The sequence below is a fragment of the Puntigrus tetrazona genome, chromosome 13 (assembly GCF_018831695.1).
Source record: "Puntigrus tetrazona isolate hp1 chromosome 13, ASM1883169v1, whole genome shotgun sequence".
NCBI classification, from domain to species: Eukaryota; Metazoa; Chordata; class Actinopteri; order Cypriniformes; family Cyprinidae; genus Puntigrus; species Puntigrus tetrazona.
Genome location: NC_056711.1, coordinates 4495583 through 4516317, shown reverse-complemented (window position 1 = coordinate 4516317; position 20735 = coordinate 4495583). Strand labels below are relative to the sequence as shown.

Genomic DNA, 20735 nt, shown 5'->3' with positions numbered 1-20735 from the left:
TCGTGGAAAGTATATGCAGTTAGGATTAAGATTATTTACAACAGAACAACCCAAATGGTATGGACGACAGTTTTGTGAACCTAGGAGAACGCAAAGACTATTTCTAAAAAAAAATGGGCCACTTACGACTTTGCTCAGAAAACCTGGTTAAGTATTTGCTGTTGACTGTTCAAATGTGACGTTTTGAGCTCGAGCGGCGCAAGCCACTGAAATGAATAGGTTGAAAAATGAAAAAAAAATGAAAAAGTGCATTTAGTGTCAGTGTATGTTTTTTTTTTTTTTCCCAGACGATGTTGTGATTATAAATAGGAATGGCTCCCGGTTAACATTAATGTGTGGTGTTTAGTCACTATTTAGTGTGAACATTTTCCATAATATTTAATATTTACATAATATTTATCGTGACATTAAAATACGGCGTTCTAAGTCAATCTATTGCAGCATTTCCACTCAAATATCGGTAGAAAATGTGGTCAACACAACATGCAGAAAAAAAAAACCAAAAACGGTTATATACCGCAAAATCGGTAATTTTTGTAAAACAGTGATATAATTTTTTGCCGAACTACTGTTACGCCAGATGCACAAACAATGATCTTTAAAATAACATATGGTCCCTTTTTAGTGTCAGGTTTAGTGTTAGGTAGATATAATAAACCTCTATCACGAATCGAGTTCTGTCAGGGCTTCAATAATGGTGACTCCTCGAGTTAAAGCCGCTAAGGTCGTCAAGGGCTTTCAGAGGTCGTCCTGTCCTTCTCCACCCTCTCCACCTTCTTTCATCCCGCGCTCCGGCTTGTCCTCCTTGCCTGCGCTCGCTCCCCTCCTCTTCCCCACCTCCTCCCACTCGTGTTCACAGTAAAGGACACAATGTTCTTTTCGTTTGTTTGGGGAAACTGCAGAAGTAAATAAATTAGAGGAGCGGAGGATGCCGTCATGACGGCTGACTCCAGGTTTTAGCGGAGGAAAATAAACACGATGTCCGTGCCGGGTTAGGCCTGCTATTCTCAAACATTCGGCTCCATCTAAAACAATTATCACACCAACAGACCGAGAGAGAGCGAACGAGAATTAGAACGGTGACCTAATGCGGAGCTTTATCTGATGTGGGCTTATTATAGACCATAAAAGAAATGTTCCCTTCAAACAGGCGCTTGCCCTTCTGTGTCAGGGAACAGACAACCTGGCCGCGTGTGTGTGTGTGCGCGCGTGTGTGTGTGTGTGTGTGATCAGCTGCAGGATCCAGCTAATCCCGTAACAGTCTGCAGAACGGATGAGAACATTCAGAACTATGTATGCAATTTAATATTTAACCGATGACCGATGAGACCGATGTATCTTATGAATTCGCATTTTGATCAATAAATCACCATGACTCGATATTGGATAGAGATTTGTGAAAATCATCTTTGTTAAACACTTTCGCAAAGAACAATAAATATTTAACAGAGCTGAACATAATTGCATGAATGTATTATGGGAATAAATATGTTCATGAATCATTTTAAAATTTTTAAATTGACCTTTTTGTAAGGGCTACATTATTATTATTATTATTATTATTATTATTATTATTATAGCTTTTTAGTTTGGGGATTTATTATTTTATATCTGGTGTTGTTTGGTAAATCAATTATTTTATATGTTAATTTATTTATTTGTTTTATATGTATTTATATGTGTATGTGTTTGTGTGTGTGTATATATATATATATATATATATATATATATATTTAATAAATGTTTTTATTTTATCAATTTATTTCAATAATATTAAGACAGAATTTTTCCAGTTTATTTGATTTTTTTATATTATTCTCATTTCAATATAGTAACTTCTGTAACTTCAGTATCTGTTTTTATGGCTGGTTTTCACTTGAATTAAAAGCACTGATAGGTGAGAACCCATTTTTCCAAGATTTATTTAATTTATGATGAATGATCATATTACATTTTTTATTTAGCGTTCAGTATGACATACCAGACTTTATAATGGACTCATCTCAGTATAGGAAACTTTCAGTTTTTATGGCTGGTTTTCATTTTAATTAAAAGCCTTGTATCTAAATGCAACATTTTAAGCCTAAACATTTCAAATTCTTCCCTCAATAATGAACCCGTTTTGAGGTTATTCCCCAAGCCACAATCTTCCACTCTTCAGGCAAAGATCTCTTCTGCTCTCAGTTCTCCAAAACATGGGAAAACTGAGCATCAAAGCTACAATCAAGAGTTGCTTTCCGTATACCTGCCATCATGCAATATTACAGCTCCATCTAGTGGCATTATGCAAAACCTCATGTCCAAATACGCTGAATATCCTGCTATGCAGTGACTAGAATTTTGCTCATTATTGTAGCTGACTCTGGAGCTCTTACCTTGGTCTGAAAGCAGCAGTAGAGCTGGGTCAGGTAAGGGTGTTTTCTGGCCAGCGCTAGAATACGTTTCTCAGTCATAGTGCAGTCCACGTCATCGTCCTGCAGGATGACGTCTTTCTTCAACACTTTCACCGCATAAACCTCGTCCGTGCCTCTTAACTCCGCCAGCATCACCTTTACGCAAGACAGCCGGCCATTATTTACCAAACTATATCCACACCGCCGACGGGAAACGAAACTGGTACTTAAAGGGATGGTTTGTGACCCTACACGAGACAGAGCTTTCTGGCCCTCCACAAGCAGCGATGAAACATATCAGGTCTCAAAAATTAATTAGGACATCATTAAAATAGTCCACGTGACATTAGAGATTCAACCGTAATGTTATGAAGGTACTTGAGAAGAAGAAACGAAAATAAAAATGTCGAAAACTGTAATAGTATATCATTGAAACTCAACTAAACAAAGACAGACAAATTGCAGTTGAATAACGTTATTATTTTAGTTTTAAGCTATATTTAGCTTTATACCATAATGGTTGAACCACTGTCACATGGACTATTTTATCAATGCCCTTTCTACCTTTTTCGGTCTTGAACGTGGTAGGTGCATTGCCGTCTATGGAGGGACAGAGAGCTCTCGGGTTTAATTGTTGCCAGAAAATAATGTTTTTAGGGTGCACTATCCCTTGCAGGAGAAGCTTCACCTTGCCGAAGCTGCCTTTCCCGAGCACTTTGATGAAGGAGAAGTCCTCCAGCGTCATCCTTTTGGTCTGGAGCGTCTTCATCTCTCCGTTCTCTCTGGCCTGCCCGGTCTCTTCCGACAGGCCCTCGGTCGGAGAGGAGGACGAGGCTGGCTTCAGCTCTTCGCCGCGATGGTCGAACGAAAGTGCCTTTCTGATGTTCTCCAGGTCCTTTATATCTGCAGGTGAAAGTGACATGCACATCAAAATATAATTACATATCAAAACGTTGCTTGACTTCTTTAAAAAATCTCACCGACCCTAAAACAAACGAACAAACAAACAAAAAAGATCAGAAATCACATACTTGTAAAGCACTGGGCGTCTAATCGTGCCATTTTTCATCCACTGAGCACAAAATGAAGCTCCAAAATGATAATAAAGCATCATATTCATATCATAGAAGCAGTAGCTTTTGTCAGTTTTAAACCATTGGCCATATGATTTTATTAAAAATTCAGTTTGTTTGTCATACGAAGCCGCTGCATGACAAAATACAAGCTTCACATTTTGGTACAAAGACCCCAATGACTTCTACACAAGTGCGTTATGGATTTAAAAGCACACTACATTAATAATTCAATCTATTACTTAATGTCATTCCCATCGGCTTTAACTCTTTGCAAAAAAATGCAATGCAAGTCAATGGGAACCATATCTGGTTTCTAACTAACATTATACGTCATCTATGATGTTTCGCAGATAGAAAGAAGGTAAGTCTTACAAAATGACACAAACAATATTTCATGCGGTAATCAAAAGCTCCTGTATATGTGTGCAGCGCTCCGAGTGTGTGTTTACCCTGGTCACACGGTGATGTGGGAGCAGACTTGGATCGATCCTCTTCTGACTGCAGGGATATGGGTAAGGGCTGCGGATCTGGACCCTGAGAGATCTGTGTTAAAAACAGCAACACATCATCTTCATCATTCAATCATCATTATGTTTCAGGAGGCCTAATCAGGTACCTAAGTGCGGCTCGCTATAAAGTCCATTATGTCATTAGTAATCATCAGAGTGTATTTCCTATTATCTAGCGCTGCATGGAGGAGGCTTTTGACCTCTCAGTCCTACACAGCCACTTCTCTAGTGCAGACTCTAATTCACAGTGATTCTCACCTTTTTTCTCCTTTGGACGCTACCGGAGAGTTTATCTGGAGTGACTCCGAGGTCAGACAGCACCTTAGCGATGCCCCGGGCGTCCACCCCACAGTTGGGAGCTACATTGCTTTCACAACGCTTGTGCACATTCATCTTACAAACTGAGACAGAAAAATGAAGGTAGAGAGCATGAGAACTGTGTGTTTGAAGCTCGGAAGATTCCAGGTTAAAGCTGGGATATTACAGTTAACTGAAACCAAAACTATAAATAAATAAAAATAAAAAAAACAAAAACAAAATATTTTAAAACATAATAAAGCATAAAAATTATATTCTAAAAATATTCTAAAAAATTATTTTTTTTGTGATAATTAGAACTATAAAATAAATACAAATATATAGAATCTAAATTATACTAAATACTGAGCTATATTTCTGGGCACATTTTCATTTGTAAAATAAATAAAAATTTAAAAAGAGATGAACTTAATTGAAATAAAAATGTGTAATCTAAATAAACAAACAAAAAAACTTATTTTGTTTCAGGTAATTGCCAAGATAAAATTTCCCATTTTCATGTAAGGCTGTTTTACTAAAATAACTAAAAACATTCAAATTTAAATAAAATAAAAATAATTTTAAAAAGAATAAAAACAGACCAAACCACACATCAAACTACTAAAAAAAACAAAACAAAAAAAAACATGAAAATGTTAGTATAACACTGGGTTATATTTCTGAGCACATTTTAATTTACATGCCAACTACCATTTTTTAATTAATATATTAAATAATAAACAATAAGACAAAGCACTAACCTACAAAAATATTTGAAAGAAAAATTTGCACTAACCACAGAACATTCCATAAAAGTAACAATTAATTCAAATCTCCTGGGAGAGCTTTTTGACTACACTTCCCAGCATGCCGCTCTCACCTTTGCACTGCAGCCCTTGCCGCAGCAGGCCCCACAGTAATGAGCCGCAGTGGTCACAGAACGTCAGGACTTTGTAGTTGTGAATACTGAACTTATGAGGCATATTGACGCTAAAGCGCTGGGATCCCACCTGCAGGGGGCGATAGAGGATCACGAACACGGTTATGCAGCACTCCTATGCATTTTCAAACAAGTGAAGCTGCGAAATGCAGTGATTTTTTTTTTTTTTTTAAACAAACGCCCCCAAAATAAAATAAATATAATATTACAAATGTGGGTGTTGTGTCTAACAGGAAAAACGTGGTATAATTTTCCACACCAGAAGCAGCCAGATTTATCGTCCAGGTCTCTAGCTCTTCAGCTCAGTGGATTTAATGGATGTCTCCTAATATGAATTCATATTGAAATGGACGACATTTCGTTCCCGACACAGGTGCAAATCTGTAGGCAGTCCAAAACTCTAGAGGAGACGTCTGACCTATGCGTTAGTTTGTATTTCGCTCTCATTGGCGACAACGGAGGTATTAAACAGCGTGTGCGATGTTCTGCAGGTTCCTCTCACCTCCTCCGTGGTGTCCTCCTGTTTCTTCAGGCCCGCGCATTTCGTGATGATCAGCTCGTGGCAGCGTTTATGAACTACACATGTGCACACTGGCCGAACAGAAACAAGCAGACGAGATCATCTTTACTCTGGCTTCACAGATAACAACACTTGGGCTGCAGTATAAATACAACATTTTAGGAGGTTCCTGTCCATGCCAGTAGTTTCTTCATTTCAGATTGTGAGCCGGTGCTTAAAGGAACCCTTCCGTCGTTATTTACGCGCGATGCTATTCCACTAACTGCTGTTAGCTAAATGCGTTCGCTTTGAACTGTCGGTGCTACACGGTGACGTTTCGAATGTGTTTTGTTGCTTCAGATTTAGAGTGGCTTTGACTTTTTATGAGCTGACAAATTGCCTAAGCTGTCGAACAAAACATCTGACATGGAGGAAAACGGTATTTGCCTACCTTGGCACTGGTACCCTTGCTTTCCTAATACACCCCTGTGAAGAGAAGCAAGCAGGGATCAGTATCTCCCGTATGTTTCGTACGTGAGGAAAGAGTCTTTCTGTGATGTAAATATTAAGACATCGTGATTTGTCACCAAATGTAAGAGAGACAGAGAGAAAGAGAGGGAGAGCGCATCGTGCATAAACATACTCTAGCGCGGTACATATTTCACTGAGGAAAGTTTGTCTTTTGAGTTACTAGTCACCGGATGAATAGCTTTGTTTGCCTCGACCAAGTTTACTTGCGTTTGGTGTTTGGGAGCGACCTTGAAAAAGGCGCTCCACTTCATCATTATGGACATTATGCTAATACTGCAGTATGACATAAGAATGAAATTGAAAGAATTACTAAACATTTACTAATACAGTTTTTTGATCAGCTTTGATCGTGCAAAATGCAATGTACTCACCCTCAGGCCATCTAAGGTGTAGATTCTGTTTCTTCGTCCCCGCAGATCAGGAGAAATTTATCATTACATCACTTGTTCGGCAACGGATCGTCTGCAGCGAATGGGTGCCGTCAGAACGAGAGTCCGAACAGCTGACGAAAACATCATTGTTGTGATCAAAACAATACGGGTGACCCACGCAACTCCAGTCCGTCACTTCATGTCTTGTGAAGTAAAAAGCTGCATTGCGAATAGATTACTAAAGCATTTCTGCTTTAAATCTTGCATTTTTGTTCAAAATACGAGTCCATAATCGATAATAATGCTTCCTGCCAATCCGCTCTCTGTTGCAGTCTCACATTAAAATACACCAAAATATTAGTGTAGAAGTGTAATTTGGACTGTTTTTGCTTGAAAACCGTGCTTAATATGTGCGTATTTCTTTCATGATTCAGATGAGATGACTTCTCCACTGGTAAAAGCGATAATGACATGTTTAACGTTTAAAAACGATAGATTTAATGCAAACATGCAGCTCTTCACTCACGAGGTGTTAAGCGATTGTGTGGATTACTTGTAGATTATTCTGATGTTTACATCGGCTGTTTGGACTCTCATTCCGGCGGCACCCATTCACTGCAAAGCATCCAATGGCGAAGGAGCGATGCTGTATCTCTCAAAGGCTTTTAAATGAACAAAATGGATGGCCTGAGGGCGAGTACATTTTCAGCAAGAGTTCTTTTTTGAGTGTAGATTTAGTGAGGTTCGTGTTGTTATCCACGGCTCATCTTTCGGTTTAAGCGCCTTATCTTTTAAAGCAGCAATATTCCTCTGTTCTCTAGAGAGGCGGGACGCGGCGTGTCCGTGCACGGCGCATTTGGAGGAGGCCAGACGCGCTCAATACGCTCCATATGAGCCTCGGGGCTTTTCCTGTCGTTACTATGGAGACGCAGCCCACTGAGGCTAAACCACCCGTGAGGAGGGACAGCGTACACTGGTTATGTCAAAACTCTAGACGCAGATATACCAACACACACAGCTGCACAAACAGCACCGGCGCTCGGGACTCACCAGATGAAGTCGCGGCAGTGCGAGCAGTAGGTGGGCTGTCTCAGGTAGGTGGCCATGAACTTGTGCCCGTTGACCTGATGCACCCTCCTCCGGACGGCTCCCTGCCTCTTCCTGGGACGCATGCGTTCACGAAACACGCGCTCCTCATTCTCACAGCTTCCTGCTGCGAAAAAACACAGAGATGCACAAACAGAGGCACATATTATATATATTTGTTAACATTAAAGTATTAAGCAACTCAATATATTTTACAGCATGTATTAAAAATGACTGAGATTAACATCAACTAAATAATTAATGTATTGAAGTATTGTTTATTGTTAGTTCGTATCAAAAACTGCAAGCTTATTGTAATGTAAGACTGGGTGACATGGCCAAAAATACCATCACAATATCTTTTTTTCATATCATTCAATCCACGATCTTTACTTTATATCACTAATGGAGAAAAATGCATTCCGTGTGTTTTTATAACTTACGAATGAATGTAAATATAACTTATTTCAATTAAACTTAATCGAGCCACATTGAATTTTATTTTATTTGTTTTAATTTTTCCCGAAATTCTGTATTTTCTATGGTATTTTTTCAGGGTTTTGTGTTCAGTGATAAAATACAAATTTACCGTGGCAATTGTGTCTAGTGAAAGTAATTTATAAAATGTAAACACTTAAAACGCAATCAAATTTTACATTAAATTTATTTTACAACAAAACATTGCATTTCTGTTCTTGACAAACAATGTTCTGCACCTCAAAACACATACACATACACATAATGAATAAATAAATATATATATATATATATATATATATATATATATATATATATATATATATATATATATATATATATATATATATATATATATATATAGGCATTTTTAACCAGACTTTTATTTTGTTGGGTTATGTATAATATAATTTATCTTTCAGGTTCTGAATGACATATTGAGACGACAGATGCTGAAAACACGATTATTCATGACAAACATACCTGTGAAATAGTATTTGTAACCATATACAGTAAACCATGTTAGCAGTATTTCTCATTACATAACAAGCAGAGCAAGTGATATGTATGTTAATGACATGTTAAGCAATTCCTTCCAGGACACCATGCAAAAAAATGTATCTGATATCACTCAACCACATGTCCTAAGATAAAACACCAGTCTCTCCTAGATGCCACTGTTCAGCCCACGAGAAGGTCACCTTAAAGTACATACAAGGGAACAGTTCACTCAAAAATGACTTTATTCAAATTTTCTCACCATATTTCATTTTTGAGCAAGCTAATCCATTAGCTGCATGTGTACATCTGTTAGTGTGTTATGAGGGGCCACGCAGAGGCAGTGATCAATAAACCGGGGGCACGACTGTGACAAAGGCACCGTATTGAAGAAATGTCAGACGCTCTCACTAGGAAAGGAAACAAGGCCACAGGGGAGGAACTGCACTCTTTCCCTCTCCTCTTTTCCTTCTCTCCGAGGAGGATGAGAACTGTGATCACTCCCGAGTATTCCCTTATGTCAGTGTATCCGTCTGCTGCGATCGCACTTCTCAGCCCTGGGAGAAAGAGAAGCAGAGAGGCTGGGCTCCGACTCACTAAACCACAACGCAGGTTGTGCCAAACTGGCAGGCCGACGGTCATCTCCCGTTATTAATAAAGCCCTTGTATACGTTTTTCGAAAGCTCTTGCTATTTTGCCAGCAGAAAAAGAAACCGAGCTGGGCAGTGCAAAAACCATCAACAATAGATAAAAGAGAAGATGAAGGAGAACAGGCCTCTACCGTTCAGACTAAACAGTTAGAGACCGAAAAAGACGAACACCACGCGTAATTATAGCAGCACTTTAAAATCTTAAAGTTTAGTTTTTGCTTCAAATAACATGCATTGCTGTACTTTTGTCAATGTGAATGAATCTTTTCCATATATATATATAAATATAAACTTACAGATCGTCAGTGATTTCAAGTTAATCTGTGCTTGGTGATAAACCCATCCATTTACAGAAGTCTGACCCATTTAGATTGATTTACCAACCAGAGCGTGAGAGGTGCGTTATCCCATAGACGGGGATATTAGCCAATCATACTGATCAAGAGGATAGGAAACAGTGTTTTTACCTGACCAATGGAAGACGGGGACTGTTCAGAAAACAAGAATGTATTGCATTTATTTCCTATGTCTGTCGGTTATGACCACATACAACCAAAGTGTGGTTTTTGTTATCCGTTATGACTTTTTAAATGAAGTGCAGTGTTCTGTTTCTTCACATCAACCAAAACGGGTCATAAAGACGCAATCTTTAAAACGCTTAACTGGGTGAGAAAGGTTAACATTTAAGGGTATCTGATGACTTTTAGTGAGCGAGTAAAGTGATGTTACAAGTCAATCTAATAGTTAAGTTCAGTAGACATACAGTTTCTTCTAACATTTTGTATTGGCTATTTGCTAGGTCCATGTGGATTAAACACAGTCATATTTACATAACCGTAGAATAACTATATTGCACGCTAGGAAATGTTTCATCTGAGATTACATAACCCAGCTGCTTTGCACGGCTTACACTTTCTATACAGAGCTACACTCCATACAGTACGCAGGCAAAGAAAAACAATCTGTTCCATACTGATCTCTCATTGGTCAAAAATAACAGGTAGTCCCGCACCACTGGACGGGTTGAGATACACTTTTTGGGTGAAATCGACTCATTTGTAGAAGTTACATATCAAACTAAAGTATCTGAAGATTAAAGCATGACTCGATTCATATTTCAAAACGCTCTGCAGCGAGTTTGAGTCTAAATGATTAATATATGTGCAGCGGCTCCAGGGCCGGCCGTGTTCTAATCACCATCTAAGGACAATGGACTAGTGGCGTCTGTCTAGTCTCACAGGAGACTGAAGCGAGTCGCTCTCGTGTGCATCACCCTCGTCCTCCTCCCAGCTGAGGGACAGAGACGGAGAGAGAAGAAACAGATGAGGTGGCTCATACTATCTCAGTAGGATATGGCTGGTCATTTATCATCTCTCACTCATTAACGCTTGGTGAGGGTGAGAAGAGCTCGGCACACATTCACCAAACCGCAGTCCATCAAAGACAAACTACTGCCATCAGATGATTCAAGCTCGTGCATAATCTTACTTCCCCTCTCAACGAAACAAATAAACGGCATCGTCCTCGTTTATTCAGCATCCTATGTCCAAACCGTCATGTTCTGTATGTGGATGTTTTTCAGTGGAAACAATATCGTTCTTCTGAATTTTTTTACCGCAGTTTTGTACATTTACTTATATAACCAGTGTTAAAGGGTTACTCCATCCCAGAAAGACATAACTGGTCATTAAGCACTTTTTGTCTCCTCTGACCCACACTAAGACATTTTGGCCACGTACACACTGCAGCTAAATGCAGTTATCGGTTCTCCTTTTAGTGCTTAATCCTGCAGAAATTTGGTTACAATTAGCTGATACCAAATGTGCAGGATGCCCGATCGTCACAAGCTCCAGGGTTTATTTTGGATTTGTCTATGCGTGTGTTTTTTTTTTACTCTCACAAATTGTGCGCCCATTGACTTCCATTATATGACCGACAGACCGCGGCGGTTTGAGTTAAAAATCTTCAGAAACAAAGAAACAAAGTCACCTACATCTTAGATGCCCTGGGGGTAACCAGATAAACATAAAAGTTTCATTTTTGGGCGAACTGCCCCTTTAATTGTGGTTATAACTGTTGAAACGTTACGCTTATGTGGCTTTTTACAGTTTATGAAGAAAATATGTTTGTAGTAACTCGTGAGTTATTTCAGAAGCCCGGTAACACTATGATGTTGTCTTTAATAAATACTTTTTTATACATTGAGTGTGTAAGCCTTACTTGTGTTCGTATGAGCCATACATTTATTTATCTGAAGGTCAAAGTTCCAGAAGTACGTGTACAAGAGAATCACTGAAAAACACTTCAACAAAAACCAAGTAGGTTCTCACGAAAGTCTGCTTCCTTCTACCCGTCAGTGGATTAAAAGACACATTAATTATATCAATCATACGAATGTGGATCTTCACCCCTTCTAGATTCCAGCCCAGAATGTGTCTCCAGTCTTTGAAAAGCCAAATATGCATAATTAATCGCTCATCGCACGTGCATAAAGAAAGTAGGGGTCAGCCCAGGTGGAAAGCATCCCATTTCACGGCACTTTAACAAACATCAGCAGGGCCAGCACAATAAAAAGTGCACTCATTTATCAGAGCAGCTCACTGGAGGCTTTGACCTAAAGCAATGTGTTTTAATTACAATTATTTACTCAAGTGTGAACACGCTCGGCGATCAGTCTTTAAACAACTGCATTTAAGTGTCAAACAGCTATAAAATCAGCTCTCCCTGAATTTTGCATTTAACAATTGCACTTAACAGGTTCTCAGGATATTGGCTGTAGTTTAAAATCTGGTTTGCACTGCAGCCTTATATAGTCAGAGCACGCAGATCAACAGATTGCTTTGTGCAGTAAAAAGAAAATCCTCTCCGTCTCATGATTTCATCAGTCAAATTCAAAAGTTTGTTTTATTTTAAATATATGTAAGTGATAGGTCACCCAGACAATGACCCTGTCGTTATTCACTCACTCTCAAACCTTTAGCGAGAACAAAAAAGGTGATATTAATAGATTAAAAAGTTATCTTTGGATTTGCATGGGGCATTAAACTTAGACATGCTTGAACATATGTTTAATTTCTCACAACTTTAGCATGTTAATTTTTAAAGATATAGTTAGGATTCAAACTTGATTCGATGTATCCTTAATTATTCATTTATTAGCATTTATTAGCATCAGCTAAACTGTGCACATGCGCTTTTGTCATTCATGTGATAAATGCATGAGGGTTCTCCTAGCATATTTACTTTGACTTCTCAGTTAATGTCAACGAACATACGTCTAAGATGATCTAAGAATCTGAGATGTAAACAAACTTTCAATGGATTGAGGACAACAGTGGTGGCGAGCTTTTCTGGCCAAAAAAAAATGTAAAAGTCCGTCCACATGCACGCTTTCTCTTTGATGCTTGTCCGCAGCTCCCGGTACGCCAGTGCGACAGTAAAGTTTTCCTAGGCGTGTGGCTGGTTTTATAAAGGACAGTCAGAGGATGGTTTTGTAAAAGACAGCTGTGTGAAGGATACTCATATTTTCTGACCTCATCTTCCATGGTGTTTTGTGAGTTTCTATGACTAACAGAGCTATTGATGTAAAGAGAGAGGTATTAAAGCTCAGAAGACAGGTAGTTAGCTGACTAGTCATCTGGTTATTAGTTCAATTAGTGACAGTAACACGATTGCAGTAGGACTAAAGATGGTCAATACTTTTTTTGAAAATAGGTTCATTTTCCAACTCCCCAAGAGTTAAACAGCTGAGTTTTATCATTTTTAGCATTTTTGATCTCAGGCAATAGCACTTAGCATAGCTTAGCATAGATCACTGAATCCGATTAGACCGTTAGCATCTCAAGTACAAAAGGGTTTCACTATTTTTCCCATTTAAAAGTTGATACTTCTATAGTTACATTGTGCACTAAGAGTGATGAAAAATGAAAAGTTGTGATTTTCTAGGTCGATTTGGCTAGGAACTATATTCTCATTTCAGAGTAATAATCAAGGTTCAGCAGGTGCAATAATACTACGCCGGGGACCATTTTAGTGAGCTAAAATGTTATTGTTATAGCCCTTTCTGCACTCAAAAACATCCTTTCATATTTTGGCCAATAGAGAGTCCAGAGGCATATGTAAAGCTTTATACTCATGCATTTCTGTAAAAAAATGAAGCAAATAGTTTACCCAAAAATGTGATATCAGTAAATATCCTCAGTTTCATCTACAAATTCATGTGTCTAATACATAATCATTGTACGACTTCAGAAGATTTGGATGCGATTTTTGGTGCTTTTTTAAGTTTTAAAGTAAAAATTACCATCCGTTTTTCCTGCTAAGCCATTCTGCGTAATTTTGTTTGTTAATTTTGTGTAAAAAGTCATCTTGGGTCAGAACGACACGACAATGACTCGAGCGGCAAACAACGCCAAAATGTTCATTTTCGGCAAGCTTTTCATGGCTGCGTGTCTCAGAGGGTAAAGGAGACAGACAATGCGTGTGTGTGATTAATGGACTGCAGGTAAGCTTCAAAGTCGTCTGAAAGACCCTGTGAGATAAAGACATCAAACCACGGGACACTACAGAGGTGACATAAGAGCGAGAAGGAGAGAAAACAAAGCCAGCACACACAAACACACACAGGGAGGCACGTGACCGAGTGTGTGTCGGAGACAGACCGGTTCAGATAAACACAGGTGGAGTAAGTGTGCACACTCAGCAAACCCTTGTACACTACATTTGGGTCTGCGTACGGTCCCACAGCAAAACAAAAACTAGCAAATAAATAGACTCGAAAATGAACCCGAAACTGAAACATATCAGGTTATCAGCTTATGGATATAAAGCCTAAGCAGCATGAGACTGCAAACCATTTAAGTTGCTCAGCTGTTCAGAGTCTCTATCTGGGAAAACTGCCAATCCAACTGAACAGAATAAGAAGAATTCACAACATCGGATCAGCAGATCCCTACATGAGAGCGATAAGATGTGTTTTATTTCATACAGACTCGGTTATATGCACTACAATTCAATTTAGGTTCGGTACGCTTTCTTTTAAAATCAAAAAATGCATTCATCCACTAAAACATCAAATCGATCCGAAGTGAGAAATTTATGATCCAGCCCTCGTCGAGCGCTGCAGATGTTATCAAGTGCCTCGATCTAAAACCAGAAACAGGCAGCTGGAGCGCTGTGAGAGAAAGGCTCTATTTCTCTCTAAGCGCATTATTATTCTTTTTGTCGTCTTTTAATTCCCCATTGTGAGCGATTTCGGTCGACTGTCACTTCTTTCAAAGGACGCATCTCATTTTTGTGTACAAAAGATCTCTTTTCAAAATCAAGACCATTGAACGCTAATTCCCCCTCTCTGGCTGTTCGGCGGTGGCGCAGATTTCACATAAAGAGATTAGATAACACACACACACACACACACACACACACACACACACACACACACTGCAGTGTACATCTGGAATGCATAATGACTCAGCACTTTCAATACTAAACGTGAGCTGGCAGAAAGAAAAGGACAAGTCTGTTTTTCTTACATTCAATACAGAAACACAAAGAGTAAAAGAGGCAGAAGCGTTCCCAGAGGATCCGACATGAAGCTTCTGCCACACTTGCCGATGGCAGGCAAACTTTTACCAGCCGTAAAATATTATTCACCGGCCATGAAACCAGCATTTGGCAACACATATCATTGCCATTATGTCATATCACAAACAAGTGAAAATGTATGTACATACGCACCTGCTCTGAATCCAGCAGAAATTAAATGTGTTTTCACACTTGTCATGTTTGGTTTGATTAAAACGAACTCTGGTGGGATTGCTCTGTTAGTGTGGTTCATTATATAAGATTAACCCTAATAAGGATTAAGCTTGAAGCAAGCTGTTTAAAAAAAGGATGTTAAAATCAATCATATTTACATACCAGTTACATAACGAGATCAGATTTTAGTTGTTCTAATTTAGTTCCAATGTAGATTTAGTCGACTAAAATTAGACTAAGACTAGAACAATTCCGATACAAAACCTGCAACTTAGTAATTTAGTAACTATTACTTAATTACTGAAACTATAACTAAATTAAAATTTGCTGCCAACATCAACACTGCCGGTCCGCTTCACACCGGCATTTTTGAAAGCGAATCTAAAGACGCCGAACCTAAAAGCATAGTTACACACTCGTCATACAATGACGTATATTTCGTGATAGACGCAAAACAATTGTGGTGATTTCTTGAGATGTGGCTCCTGAGTGAGAGTGGTCTGTTGTCACGATCTGGAGACCAAAAATAGACTTCAGAAATTCAGCACGATCATCGCAGACTGCGTTTCCTGCTACGACTCACGTTTACTGACCAGCCAATAAAAATGTGCACCGAAAAAAAATTATACCTCATTTTTTTTAAGATAAGAGGTTGTAAGCAATTTATTTTAGTTACATTTGAATATAATGAATAAATGCTTCAGTTCAAAGTTAGTCAACTAAATGTATTGATTTAAATGTAGCTAAAATAAATCGCTTGTAGGCATTTACCATTAAAGAAATATTTTTTCAGTCTGACAGGAAATCAACGCAACATAAATAAAGTTAAGCACGAGCCTACGCTATTTAAATAACAATAAAGTTTAGTTTTCATGACGATATAATTTTGTGATTTAATTTTTTGTGATTTAACGTGAGAAGCGTTACACACGGAGAAAACCTTTAGGCGTCCTATATAAATATCTGACCATTATTTTCTGTTTTGTAAAACATTTTTTTAAAGGACTTCAGGATCACGACAAATGTTTCATTGTTTGGAAATGATGTGAAATTGCCGTTCCAAACAAAGTTACCAGCCAGCTGGTGAGTAACATCAACAGCCAGTTTTTACTAGCATTTGGCGGGTGTTAATTTTGGACTGTGTGTGCGCTGAATGCAAATGACTGTCTGCAGTATTCATTATTACGCAGTTGCACGCAGCGCTGCCAGGCAGTAATGAGCACAGGCGGATTCAGAGCTGTGATGGCTTTATTTTTCATCGTGGTATGACCTGATTGAAAGATCATCATGATGGACCGTGAGCTGCTGTCTTTGTCTGACTCCTGTGTGACTCACTAGCTCTTATGTCTCCAGCACGTCTCTGGTCGGGTGTCTCAGTGTGTGTGTGTGTGGATCACTGATGTTAAGCAGGACTGACGCAAGGCAGCCAGCCAGCCTCCTTTAGCACACACACACACACACACACACACACACACACACACACACACACACACCCTTCTGTGGAACTCTGCAACTCCTGCTTTCACATTGACATTTGGACATTTTTTGCTTTAGTTTCTGTTTCCTGAAACAATTATTCTCTCATTTTTCCGTTTGATGTTTCATCTTTTTCCCCAGAGGAAAGCTGTTGCTCGAAGGTTGTTCTTTCATACATTTCAGTCTGAAGAGCTTAGAGAAAACCACTTATTTTTTAATATTAATATTTTCTTTAACTCTTTACAGTAGGATTCCATTTGTTAACATTAGTTAACTGCAGTAGCTAACATGAACCTCAATGTTATTTAGTGGATTTGAGATTATAAAGACAAACAGACAGGCAGATGATAGATAGATAGATAGATAGATAGATAGATAGATAGATAGATAGATAGATAGATAGATAGATAGATAGATAGATAGATAGATAGATAGATAGATAGATTTATGCTGATTGTAGGCTGTTTAGATAATGCATTTTTAATGCAAATAAAATCAAACCGATGCAAATAGTTAATAATAAACTAAAGAAATGTCTCAACATTTCTGCATCACACTGAGCCTCATTTATAAATGGTTTCAGCTCTCTGCTTGCAAACGACTCCTAATTTAAAAACATAAAATATCACCAATCACCGTCATTTTGAGCAGCGAGCTGCAAGAACAGCTTACGTTTTCAAAAACCCGCAACACTTCGACTATATAACGTGCGTGCATCTGCTCAGACTAGTTTTTATGAACATAAGCACTGTTGTGGATTTAAGCATACAATCAAATCTGAGCGGACGCACGGTTTATAAATTAGGCCTAGCGCGTTTATTAGTTGACGTCGAAATGGCGTAGTCCAAATGGATGGAAAATGTATACGCAAATCTTACATGTTGCCAAATATTTTAAATCTAAAGCTTTGACTCGATTTGCTCCATTTGTGGCAGAGACTTTAGCCATGATACTCTTCAAATCTAGCCCAATTCCAACGGTGTCACTCGGCAGAACAACAGACCAGCACCACTGTGATCTTCAAAAGCTTCTACATCATTAGGGATTAGCCCGAACACTAGGTTTTGTTCACTGTTTTGCCTCCTGTCGGTATTGATTTATCAGCTGCCGAGTCTCAGTGGTCGTGTTCGGGTGACTCCAGGCCAGCGGCTTAAAGAACAACTGCTAGTCGAGTGCTAACACTGGACGTTTTAACTAGTGCTGCTTCAAGGACCCAGATTTTATACTGCACATCAAGTGGCCACAGCTTTATCGTGCGCACAAATATACTGTATATTACCTGCACACACAGCGTGCAAAAAGATTTATTAAGACAAAGTCTAACTGAGTTTAACTGTCTTCAAAGTCTTAATAGAATTTTGAAAGCTTTGTGCTCTCCACAGCTTCATCGCAAAAATGTGTGGAGATTTAACTTTTTTTTTTTCCTTTGTGCAGTTAACAAAACTATCTAGTATATGTCGGACAGACATTTTACAGACATTTCCATCAACAACAATATATGGGAAATATGGGATTGTTTAATATTTTTGTATGAAATGTCTTATTTTCGTATTTGTTGAGGATTCTTTTTTGATTTAGAATTTTTTTTTAAACAGAAATATACTGTCGCTTTTGATTCATTCATGCACCATTGCTGAATAAAAGTAGCGTAATGGTAGCATGTATGTACTTATAGTTTTTCGTGGTTACAGGGCTACCTGCATTTATATTTATTTTAGTTTTTTCACTGTCTGTGACCCTGATGGCAGCCATTTTGAGGCTATGACCTAAAAACGTAAAACCACAGCACTAACGTGTCGATATGCATATATATACTTTTAGACGCTGACGGACCACTTCCAAAAAAAAAGTAGCAAGAGAAGGGTTTTACATGTTCACACTTGCTTTTCTTGACACAAACACTTCACACTTCAACACACATTCCAGCTCTCCTAGTTTTCCAAAAAAAAAAAAAATGAATAAAGCCGTTTCTTCAACTGCCATCTAACGTGACAAAGGCTTCATCAAATCATTTATTAACATGTACAAAGAGATCAGAATCAAAAAGGCATTGCTCGAAATTAAAGTTATGAGGAAAAGACAGACTGTGTTGGATAAAAAAACAAAAGCAAGAGTTTAATCCAGAGACTGTTTTATTATAATTATAAGTAAATTTTTTACTAAAGAGTGCTGCATCCCTATGCGACAATCTGTGTTCTTTAAGATCCATAAAAGAGCTTTTAACATCAACTTTCCTTTTCCATGCACGAGAAATCTTCTGTGGCATTGCTCTGAAAATCCCATTTTAAAACCTTTCATTTTAAAGGGATAGTTCACCCAAAAAGGAAAATGAATGAATCACTCTCATATCGTTCCAACCTCATGAGACCTTTGTTTATCTTTGGAACATAAATTAAGATATTTTTAATGAAATCCGAGAGTTTTCTGCCCCTGCCTAGACAGCAATGTAACTACCACGTTCAAAGCCCAGAAAGATAGACAGTAAGGACATCGATAAAGTGTGTGACCTGATTTCTGGAACAACCTGAGGGTGAACAGTTTTTCATTTTTGGGTGAACTATGCCTTTAAGTATGGAGTGTATAGAGTGGCTTGTTATTGGGTAGCTAAGCTATTCTGAACAGTGAATAACACATTTCTGTGTGGTTTCTATGCTGTTATGATTGGTTAGGGTCTTGTGAGTGTTCTAGGTGGTTACCTACTCGCCCATTTAAAAACTATTCGTCTCCAATGATATTCAAGCCTTTAGATATGGCTTGGGTTTTTTCAAATACCTCTCAGATACGGCTCCTTTGTTATGGTTCACCCAGACTGAAAATCACATGCCTGATCGCTTCTCGACAAGATATAAAGTGTAATTTAAGGCATCGTTCATGTCCATAGCATCAATAGTGCACGACATCTCATGTAAGAGTGTGTAATTTTTGTGTTTGAGGATTAGAACAAACATGACAGATAAGAGGGTGCAGGATGTTCACTCAAAGCACTTTCGGCGGTTTTGAGCAGTGGTCAGGGAGGGAGATGGCTGTATGACATTTGCGCTCATTTAACATGTAATTATTACAGCAAAACAAACCTTTTAAACTTTTGCTGACCGGAACACAGACAAAAGATATCCGGAATGTTGGCAAGCAGATTGTTGGTAAAAAAAAACAGTTTTGGTTAGCATCAGGCTTGCCAAGCTAGCAGTTTTCATCTAGCATTTTGCTGTGAACTACTACTACATATGATTTTTTTTTGCCTAAGGATAAAGGTTTGACATATTGCATGAACTGGATTCGGCTCAAACGCTTTTACTGATGCTAACGTTTTGCGAGAGAGAGGCACTAGAAGTCTTAGAGCTCCTGTGAAAGCTCCTTTAAGAGAGCTCCTTCATGAAAACAGATTCTTGTGATTAACTCTGTGATTACTTTATAGTGATTTTGAAGATAGAATTGCATATATTGCAAAACGGTGACTGTAAAATATGCACGTGAGGTATGGAAGTGGCAACTTCTGCTGTCAGGGGAAAAAAACACACATGCATTTTTTTAATGTCTCTTACATTTACATTTATGCTTTTTGCAGATTATTAATCTTGCGTAGACCCTTGCGTATGCATAAAAACTGAAGTATACTTTGGCCTTTACAATGCATTCATTGTTTACAATGTATGTAATTTTCCCTGGGATTCAAACGGTTATGCTCTACTTTTACAGTTTACGAAACATGTGAATAGTTTATTTTTAATGGTATCCTGGACCATGTCTAAGAATTGATCGGGGGAATTTTGTTTTATTAGAGAGGCGTGAAGAGTTCACAAAGAAACATTTGTTGAAAGATGAATATTTGACTCCAGCTGTCTTATAAATTGTAAATGATTTGCATGGAAATTAAGTTTTATTTTGATGATCTTGTCAATGCAATCATGTGCTAAGACGAGGGGGTGGGGCATTAATATGTTTTCCTATGCAATGACGTTAGCCAATCATAACAGAGGTCAATTGCTAAAAAAAACCTTAAAGGACCCGCTGTCTTTTTAAACAGAAGGTTGAAAATAATAATTATCGCACATCATTTTTTTGCTATTTCTGTGTGTTTTTTGTGTGTATTAACATTATAAGTAAACCTCAAGGAACACTGACAAAATATTCATCAAAAAAAAAAAATTAACTAGTCTGGAGGAGAACTAATATTT

The 20735-nt window shown here is 38.2% G+C and overlaps 1 protein-coding gene across 2 annotated transcripts in view; it reads right to left on the bottom strand.

Annotated features, from left to right (window-relative positions):
- prkceb (protein kinase C, epsilon b) overlaps nucleotides 1–20735 on the bottom strand; it is a 73090-nt gene that overhangs the window by 31192 nt on the left and 21163 nt on the right. The window contains exons 3-10 of one of the 2 annotated variants that reach the window (XM_043255803.1): nucleotides 7667–7826; nucleotides 6166–6200; nucleotides 5718–5806; nucleotides 5156–5285; nucleotides 4237–4379; nucleotides 3919–4012; nucleotides 3082–3296; nucleotides 2376–2549 (exon numbers count right to left, since the gene is read on the bottom strand). In XM_043255803.1, coding sequence (XP_043111738.1) covers nucleotides 2376–2549; nucleotides 3082–3296; nucleotides 3919–4012; nucleotides 4237–4379; nucleotides 5156–5285; nucleotides 5718–5806; nucleotides 6166–6200; nucleotides 7667–7826 — 1040 coding nt within the window. Of the gene's footprint in view, nucleotides 1–2375; nucleotides 2550–3081; nucleotides 3297–3918; nucleotides 4013–4236; nucleotides 4380–5155; nucleotides 5286–5717; nucleotides 5807–6165; nucleotides 6201–7666; nucleotides 7830–20735 lie in introns of both variants that reach the window. The other variant, XM_043255801.1, reaches the window with a different exon arrangement.